This window comes from Anopheles maculipalpis, chromosome 2RL (genome assembly GCF_943734695.1).
Source record: "Anopheles maculipalpis chromosome 2RL, idAnoMacuDA_375_x, whole genome shotgun sequence".
Taxonomy (NCBI): Eukaryota; Metazoa; Arthropoda; class Insecta; order Diptera; family Culicidae; genus Anopheles; species Anopheles maculipalpis.
In genome coordinates, this window is record NC_064871.1 from 14,787,606 (window position 1) to 14,797,541 (window position 9,936).

General features: G+C 43.0%; 2 protein-coding genes across 2 annotated transcripts in view; both read right to left on the minus strand.

Moving 5' to 3' along the window:
* Positions 1-9,936, minus strand: part of LOC126558780 (transcription initiation factor TFIID subunit 9) — a 406,967-nt gene that overhangs the window by 244,913 nt on the left and 152,118 nt on the right. The gene's annotated exons all lie outside the window — the stretch shown is intronic.
* Positions 799-4,004, minus strand: LOC126560119 (endoplasmic reticulum metallopeptidase 1-like). The gene is made up of 6 exons (XM_050216281.1): positions 3,996-4,004; positions 3,764-3,824; positions 2,259-3,664; positions 1,446-2,182; positions 1,084-1,369; positions 799-994 (listed from the first exon to the last, which is right to left on the minus strand). Exons 1-6 carry the CDS (start codon positions 4,002-4,004, stop codon positions 827-829), a joined length of 2,667 nt encoding a protein of 888 aa, XP_050072238.1. The 3' UTR covers positions 799-826.

Here is a 9,936-nt window from a genome sequence, read left to right on the forward strand (position 1 = left end):
TTAACGTTATCATTGCTTGTTGTCATTTTTTTGTTTTCTTTGTTTAACTTTATGAACAGTAGCAACCCAAACTGAAAACAAAATCGCCCATTGGCTTGTTGCTGGTATATCGAGTTTTAAAGCTTTGATTTTATCATTCAAATTGTTATGCTGCATCCTATCTCTATATGGCGTACTAACGAAGAAGGAACATAATAATCTATCCTTTAGTTGTGGATAATAATATCTGTTTAGAAAGATTCGTTCAAAGAGACCTCTTGTTCAACTATTACTTCACCTTTTCCACAAAAGCTTTGGTTCGAGCTAAATGTATATTTTTCATTGCAATATAAAAAGAAAGCTCCCTACCAATCAGTAATTCAAATGGTAATCTAAGTCTTTTCCGCTTTAGATAATTCCATTTTTTACATATAAAATGTTTTAAGTTCAGATTGAAAACTTTTTTGAAGAGAGCAATGAAGAATAAGAAAACAACATACTGTAGAAAAAACACATTTGTATGCGGAAAGTATGATAAGAAGATAGATTGCACCATATTATTAGTAATTTAATTGATTATTAATGAGAAATTGTAGAGGTACTTGCTGTGCAACAACTTTCTACAAGCGTGAGAATCGTAAATATCCAATTATTGCTTTCGACCAACCGATTCGATTCATCGAGTGGATTTCATAACAGTATTTCGTAAGGCAATATAAACTGTAGAACAAGCCGTGTTCGAAGTGAGAAAGCTTTAGGTTTTGCTTAATATCATTTGTGGTAAGATTAAGTCGCACTTCTTGCGGGGGTGCTCCCTTGTGTAGGTAGAAAAGAACAAGCGCTAACACTAGTAGGTATAGCTGTGGACAGCGGCTACGGAGGGGACGACGTGTGCCCAGCTAGGTACACGCGCCAGAAGGCGATTGAACACGGGCGTGTGTTCCTTGTGATACTCCCAATGTGTCGTCGTAACGAGCAGATCGACCAACGGACCATCATAATTCTTCAGCTCGTGCTGAAATAAAGAAACACATTTTCGAGATGTCTTAAAAACCCTTTTTTCAAATGATTTGCTCAATGAATTCGGCAAAAAACCAAACTTACGCGCACGTCCAACGTGATGTTCATCGGTTCACTCTCAACGCCTGCCGTTAGCAGCACAAAATGTCCCCGCTGTCCATTGAACTCGATCGGGGCCGGAATTTCGCTCAACAAACTCCAGCGTTTTAGGCTGGAGCCTGCTTTCGGTCCAATTATGAGTGAAGATTGAAAGCTTCCCTTCAGCACTAGATGCAAACGATGCTCGTGCTCGGTCAACTGCTCCTTTTCCCTGAGTGAAACGGTGACCGCTTGTCGTACCACCGGTGCCGGTCCAGGCAGCCAATAGTTCCTGATAATGTACACGTAAATACATGTACATGTAAATAATGTACTACGTTAAGAAATGAGAGGAAAAATGTGCTTACTCGAACAAAACTTGATGCCAAATCGAATAGAATGGGATGGCACAGAACAATTCTTTGTCGCAGGAAGGAATCTCCCGCATTGGCGTCACCACATCGGGCATCGCAATGCCCTCAATCGTTTTTTTCGCATTCCTATCAAGCTCTTGCAGCAGGAAGCCAGAATCGGTGTATCGCTCGCCTCCATTATAGTCGTAAAACTTGCGCACCGTGTGTGTAATGTAGTGGCGCTGAACGGCCGGTGCTTTGACCGCATCATCACGGTACGGAAAACCAACGTGGGTGGACGATGCAAGCACCAGTGCAATCAGCGTTATAGCTACCAGCTCTCCAATTAGTTTATCCGTCTTTTTGAGCAAAAACAGTAACGGTGTCAGGTAGCTGCAGCTGAACAGCGTAGTAAAGGTAGCCAGTGTACCGATAATGACGTCCGGATTGATGGACGAACCAATGCGGCCCGTAATCGGGACAAACATGTTCATCAGAATGTGATAGAACTGAGTGCTCCAGGCAAGGGCGATAATTTGGAAGAACGTATGGATGAGCAACCACTTGTGGACGGTGTTTTGTAGTGCGAGCATCGAAATTAGCGTACTGGAGCACAGTGAGCACAGTATCAGCACCATAAAGATGTATGCCAGTCGATAGCCCGTGAATGTGATGCCAAGAGTAATCATACCCCAGAACAGGTTTACGCCATTCAGTCGAGCTTGTACCTTGAGTGCGAGGCTCAAAGGCGTCTGAAAAAATCGTAAGAATAAGTTACACGAACGTGAGGTAAAGGTATAATTCACAACTAAAATTCATTATACTAACCGTTTTGCTACCGAACAAACGATCACACAACAAATGCACTATGCACTGGCACAGCAATGCAGGACAACAGTAAACGCCCAGGATCAGGTTCGTCGATGAATACCACGACATGGAACGTCCCACCGCATCGAGCTGAAGACCGATGAAAAAGCAAAGCACACCACTTGCCCCTGCGCCGAGAAAGGTTGCCAAAAAGCCGGTCATCGTTTCCGAACGGATTTGCTTTCCATGCGTTCCGCTGGTGGAACGTGCCAACGATAGGAACGGTATAATGATCGATAGCAGCACCACTGATAAATTGATCATCAGCCCTACATCGGCCGAATACGAGACGAAGAAAAGGCCGAGAAAATCGTAAAATACCATGTAACCTTGGGCGTACCGTTCCGTGCTACCCAATTCGTCCCCGTTGGCTATTGTTCTGGTAAGCGCTAAGATATTGTCCCCCGTACGCTGAAGTACCGACAGTGGGATATAATCGATCGAATCGTACCGTGTGTGGTACCGGTAACCGTTGGCCGTGTGTGCAAAATCCATCCCTGGTATGCGTCCAACATCCCGAAAGACGCGAAAATCTGTATCGGATGGTATCACTCCGGATTGAAAGATTTCTTCTGCGGCTGCCTGTGCGTACGGGTATGGGACAGCCTTTGCGTAAGCTTCTATCAGCCACGGATGTTTTGGACCGCTTTGAAATAACATTTCCTTACCACCAGAACCGGCCGACTCCAGGTTAATGAAGGCGCGTACATCAGCAGCCCACTGATGCTTCGTGATGAAACCATGGGATGCCTGTAGTGGCGTTTCTTCTGCACCATTAAACAGAAAAATGATCGAATACCGGTTCAGCTCCGACTGGCGGGATAGGACGCGCAAAATTTCCAACATCACCGCACAGCTGCCGGAATCATCGCTTGCACCCGGTGACCCGGCCACCGAATCAAAGTGACAGTTAAGCAATAGTGCGTGCCGGCTGGAACTTTCGCTTCGTCCGACCAACTTTACCACCACGTTCTGCACATTACGATACACGTTCGCGGCCGACTTGTTCATGTACACCCCGACGTACCCGCCAGATACCATCTGATTCTGTACGATTAGTTGTTGGTTGCGGTTTTTTAGCTGATCGATGTACGAAATCTCGCGATTAAGAAAATCAACGGCCAGCACCTCGTTCGTGTACGTGCCCGTTGGTTTAGGGCCAAAATCGTTCAGTATCTTTAGGTCTTTCCAGGCGCGCTCGGCAATGAAAGCGTTCGGGAAGTGTGTCAGGTGCGCGTTTCGTAATCCATCCGGAAGGTGCGAGTTGGTGTAGTTGGTAATGTTGCCAACGAACAGGACGATAAATATGCCACCAATACCCCACCATGACGATATGCTATGTACGCTTTTTACCTTTGAGTAATCTGATTCAAGAACGAAAATAGAGAGCACATATAATTCAAAAATTTTGAATAAAACTACTTCAATTCTAAAATCCAATAGACTGAGATAAACGAACTTACCAATATCCGGATCTAGCACCTTCACTTTAGGGTGCTTCGATTTCGAGGATTGACCGGATGGCTAATGTGTGGTACAGACCAGCGTTGAACCAATGGGAAGCATGAAACGAAATGTAAATAAATAAAAAATGTACAACATGCATGAAAACTTTATCGATAACCTGGAAACCGGCACATCCGACAGCGCTGCCGGCGGAATATTTATGTAATGCTGGCACGTGTATACGCTTACCTGAAACATGGTCTCAAATTATCGATTAATTTTCGGCGGTTATGGGGTACTACTAGATATTCTTTCTTCGTTTCGCATGAGAAAACCACCTCGTTCAGGTTGTAAATCACTTCAGCTGTGTTTCGCTCTTGCACAACTTGTCCTTCCGTTCAACTTATCAATGAACCGATTCAAACGAAAATAAAATATCACTTTGCCTTACGGGTCGTCTATGTGCAGTGCTCGATTGGGGTCATTAACCGGTTAAACTCATCACGGATCGATCGGCAGTGCTAAATCCTACACTGTATCGGCAAATGCATCATCAACTGCACATTATCTATCTTTGGTTAATCTACAGGGATTCAGCTTGATGCGTACACACGAATAACGCTGCCTATTGTACCGCTCTATCAAAATCGCCCGCAAACAAAGGCACGGAGTGTAGCGTTGACATGAAATAGAACACCGCAATTCGGGCAGTAGAGTGCGCTGGGATGCTTCGAGTGCACACTCTACAGCTGTGCGCTGCTATCACCGTCTACGGCTGTTCGTTGCTCTATCGTTAATTTGGTAACCACTCCGGCAAGGAGGGATAGGCCATTTTTTCACATGCCAAAATCCGGACACACACAATTTTTGCTATGAAATTTCCAAGGTGAAAAGAGTGTTTTTGCGTCAAAACTAGTTGACCGATAAATAAACAAACATGCGCTCAACCCCTTTTTGACAGCTCAATGAACAGTGGAAACGACTCGTAACAAAAACATGACTTTATTTTATTTTTTTTATTTGAGTTTATTGATTGATTTTTATCGATTTTTCTGTAAAGTTTTGATAATTTTATAAAAATTGCAACATAAAGCTTAGTGTAGAACATTCATAGACATGGATCTGTCCTTAGTGATTATATTTGCTCAACGCAACAGATTAGCGCATTTTGCGACGTACCTGTAATTAAAATGGCAGTTACACAACATGCAAAATGTTTCATAAAATAATGATGACAAAAAAGTACCTCAACCAAATGGAAACTTCAATCTGAAAACTGTTTCAGAACAAAGCAAAATCTTTTCAAGCACAAAACCCTCTCAAAACTTCTCAATAGTAGACTAAACGAACAAAACGTTTTAAATGCTTGAAATTTAACACGTATATTGCTAATGTAATAGTTGACTATTACTAACGTGGGGCGTTAAAGGTAATAACGCGCCAGTCTTTACATGGAAGGATCGGGGTTCAAATCCCATCCAGACCGTCCCTGCGTAGTGGTATCAGTAAGTTCAACTACATGGTATCAGTAATTACATGAAACCATTTGATGGCCAGCATGACCTAGTAGGTCGTAAATAACGCAAACAATCATGTTTCACCACATTTTATTTCAACACACATTATATTCCTAATTTTTATGGAGAAATAATACGAAACAGATCACTTCGTACAAATACGAAAAAATTACAGTAGACAACTATCACAGAGGTGTTTCTAGCTCAAACGACACATTATACTGCCGACTTCGGAGAAAAAACTCTAGACCGTTTGCCATGAAAACGAATCGTCTTAATGAGCATACCAGACCATAAGTTGTGTTGCCACAAACAGCTGCTGGTTGATCAGCTGGTATCGAGAGAAACATTTAAATAATAAAAAACTCCGCATCCAGCCAAGAATTGTCACAGGTTCCAAGATCAATGTTTTATTATTGTTTGTTTTGAATGAAAACAAAAGTTTAAACCAATTTCCCACAAAATACTATCTGAAATGTTCCCAGCACAGCACGTGCTCGTTAGAGAGAGCGTAAGCTCGCCACGTGGTTTTGAGATTTTGTCTAACTGAATTGAATACGCATACATTCCCCCATACATATCACCCTATTGGCGAGTTTTCACGTCTTTTTGTACTGAAAAAGCTCTGCAACCATTTAGTTTCGGAAGAGAACAACTGTGAACGTTTTTCCATCGGGCTTCCCACTTGCTAAGGGTGAAAAGAGTATCCTTTCCGAATGACTTCACACGCGTGTACGCCACAGTGAGAGAGAGAGAGTCTCTCAGAATGCAAGTGCGTGTGTAAGGTCGTGTCGTGAGCAATGGAATAAAATGAACAGCACAAAAATACGTTAGCAGTGAATGTTTGAGAGCGAATCATCACAAACATCATCAGCTGAGAGGGGTGGATTGCTTACTGGTGCGATTGATAATATTTTACTGATGTGCGCGAACAGAACAGCAAAACAATCAAGATCACTACAACGCTCGGTGTATGCGCCGGCGTTTTTTTTTTGTTGTAGCTTGATTTCACCGGTTGACCGGTGCGGTGGGTGTGTATTTGTAATGTAAAAAGAAGCAAGAAAAGCCGATATGGATGCGATATAGCCATATTTTGATTCGCAAGGATGGTTACGGTAGAATATCCGTAACTTCGGGCCGCTCGCTCCAGCTTCTTTGCACATTGCTATAAGCATAGTTAAAGATAAAATAGGTTCATAAACTCCGTGACATGCATGACAAAAATTGGATTCTTGACACATCAAACAATTAATAAAAAATCTGCATTTGAGTTTAATTATTAAATACCACACACAGTATAGAAAATAATAATGCAGACTTATCAGACAGTTAATAAATATTCAAGCAAAAACAAAAAGTAATAATTACCCAACTCATTCTACTGCGCATTTTGACCATGTTCCCTGCATGCTGGTCCATAGTTGCTCCGCACATTCTCAACACATTCTCTCTGTGTGTGTGTGTGTGTTCGGTGATGTATGCGGATTTATCACAGCATGCTTTGCGATGTGCTTTCGCTGTGTGCAGTGTAGTGTATAGGTGGCGTAGTACGCTTACTACATATGGTGTAACTGTATTGTAGAGCAGCAGCAGCAGCCTGATCGAACTTGTCGTTAGTTCGTCCTCCCGCAGTGAAACAGTCGTGCAGATTGTTTCAGTTGCTCCGGAAGGTAACATCACTAGCTTGTGAGTAAACGTCGGCCATCGAGAGTGACTTCCGGTTAAAGTGCCTGCTCTATGTATGATTGTGCTATTTTTTTTGTGTCCGTTCTCCGGCTTACGGATGAGTGATCCTCCAAAGTTCGATTTTATATCACTGCGGCTCGTGAAATAGTGAGAGGTAGGTCCTCGGATTAACGGTACGAAATCTGTGCATTGTGAAGAAGAAGAAGGTAGTAGTGGTGCTGTAATTTTGCGCTAGAGAATGTGTTCAATTTGCGAGAAAGACTTTTTGAAGCAGAAAAATAACCGAAAACCCCGTATGCCGAAGAAACTACCATGTGGTGTTATACCGAGCCTATATTTGGTGCATGGGCATGATGATGCTGCTGTTCTGGAAAGCTCGGCCCAAAGCGCACGCCACAGGAACGAACTGATGAATAATATTCCCATTGCCCCCCCGGAGGTGATTGTGTGATGAGTGAAAGAGGCCTACTACATTGGTGGCCCATCCAGACTTTCTTCCTATTCTTTGCTGGGTGTGGTGCATCAGGATAATGTTTATCGGTGTGTTGTATGTCGACCCGGCATGTGCAGTGTGTGTTGCGTTTCGTAGCTATTCCTTTTTACAGATGCATTTAAGCATCATCAGCCTTGCTCCTGTAGGTAGTAGTATGAAGGGAAAGCCCTCGATTTTTCTTACGATTTATTTTCTATCAAATTACTCGTTGAAATTTCGCACAGAAGTATATAATACACCGTCAGTGAAAGAGCACGTATAGAGTGGTGGTGAGTGTGTGCTAGACCACGGAGCCGGTGCTTATTCTATTATAAATATTTTCTATTCACTCGTTCAAATCAAAATATGTAAAAGTCACAACCCATTACTCGAGTCGAAAGCGCGCAATTTTGTCCCTAAAAATGGCTTGCTTTGGTACAGTCAGAAACAATCGATGTGAGGTAAAAAAAAAAACTTCTTTATTCTCATACGATCACTGATCGAAGAAGGCGACGTCTTCACGACACGGTCAACAATAGCGCAACACATACTAGCGTCTAGAATTAGCTGGAAATAAGTATGGCGGTGGAAGCCTTTGTTCGGGACACGGGACGCACACACGCAGTGTATGTCTCCTTTTTGTTCGATCGGGTGGTTGATTGTTACCGTTTCTCAGAAAATTTCGTCAGTTAGTCTATTCGTTCCGTCACCGTTGCACGCGCCGGCCGGTAGTGAGTCCAGTCAATAAGGTAAAAGTTTGGCAAGATGTGCAACCTCTGTAAACTTGGGAGTTGGCCAGTAAAATTCCGTTCATTTTCTACGATTTTGTGTGATCGAAAGTTGTGGCAAATTTTGCATGAGTTTAGCATGCTATAATGCCGCTTTTGGACTTTGAACGTCGCTGTAATTTCTGTCTCTCTGTGGTCGCGTTTTTGCTGTGAAGTTTTCGGTGATCATCCTCCATTTTGTTTGCAACTTGGAGAACCGTTTAAGGATGGTACACGCGCGTGCATATGATCATCACGTCGACGAGCCTAACTTTTCGTACCATAAACGGTCCTTGGCTCATTGAATCAAGAGTTTTAGAACGATTATAGAATCTGTGCAATTGAATTTGTTTAAAATATTTGCCTGTTTTATAAACTATCGATAGTAATGATACATGTAAAGTTCCTTCTACTAATACGAAGCTATTTGTAGATGAAATTTACCCTTTGCTCGCGTGTTTGTTGTACGGCTGAAACCATTTTGTCTCGTACAGAGTGTCCTCTCTCCCGTCTCTTTCGTGTTGTCTGTGTGTGTTCTCGATTTAACAATCCGTTTGAGCCTCATTCTCGTGTGTCCCCATCGTCGTCGTCCAGTCAGGACACGCAAACTCTGCATGTGTTGAGGAAAGCACATCCTGCTGCTGGTACCATTTCGGAAGGATTTATCGAATCCCTCGAGAAAAAGCAATCTCATTGCTGTGGCGTACGCCGCCTGCTTCGGATGGTGCGAAGAAGTTTCGACCGGTAAAGGCGTTTTGTGTGTGGTTAGGTTTCACGAAGGACTTCGCACACATCCACACTCGTGTGCAGTACGAATCCTGTACGTTGTGTGCACAGTGTTTATTTGATTTTTGTATTGTTTTATGGATTTACATCAGTAAAATGATTTTAAAAGTTCTTCCCGATCTACGTGTACTAATTGTATTTTTCTTCTTTATTTTCTTTGCATGCAATTTATCAAAGGCAACTTTAATTGCGCTGATGACAGTTCCTGTGTGGATCAGCCGGTGCATTAATCGTGTTTCGCGTTAAGCCTCCCTATTATCAGGTGCGTGCCAAAAGTCCAGTCCGCCTAAAAAGAGGTGGGGCAGTACACAACACCGCTTTTCGTGAGGTGTACCAACAACACACCGCGGACATCCGGAATATGGTGCCGTTGCGCTGCTGGAAAGTGCTACGTGATACTGGCGAAAAATAGGCTTCACCAGACAGCATCGATTGAAAATAAGTTTTTTAGAGGCTGCGGCGAGAAAAAGAGGGAACACAAAAAAAAGTACAACAAACTTGTGAAGAAAAAAGGAAACTGACGACAGAAAGCAATATCGCGAATGTTCAGCGTGTGGTGCCACGTTACAACGTGAGGGAAAAGAACTTTCGAAAGAAGCGTTAGGGCGCGCGCGATAAACGAGACGGACACGAACTATGAATACTTGATTCCTTGTGCCCTGCTGCCCTGGCCCTTATCATACACAGTTTGGTGCCGCATTTGTAACGGACAGAAGTAACAGCGCGCCCGGCATACACGGTTAGGATCCTCCAGCTTAGTTTAGTGTGATTTTTCTTTTTTCTTTTTGGCAATCAGACGAAAATATTCAGGAGAACGTTTGCTCACTTTTCTAGTGAGATCGGCCTTTTTTGCTTTTGTGTTTGTGTGTATGTGTGCTCTTCAAAAGTGATTGCGTGAATGCTGCGTGCATTATTGAACCAAGTTGTGTGTTTTCGTGTGCGAAAAGAGAGTAACCTCCAAA

Excerpts from the sequence above, each read along its gene's own strand:
- LOC126560119 (XM_050216281.1), bottom strand. Across the intron at positions 3,665-3,763 it reads GGTGCTAGATCCGGATATTG|ATTACTCAAAGGTAAAAAGC; the intron begins GTAAGTTCGTTT and ends TTCTTGAATCAG. Across the intron at positions 1,370-1,445 it reads TGGCATCAAGTTTTGTTCGA|GAACTATTGGCTGCCTGGAC; the intron begins GTAAGCACATTT and ends GTACATTATCAG.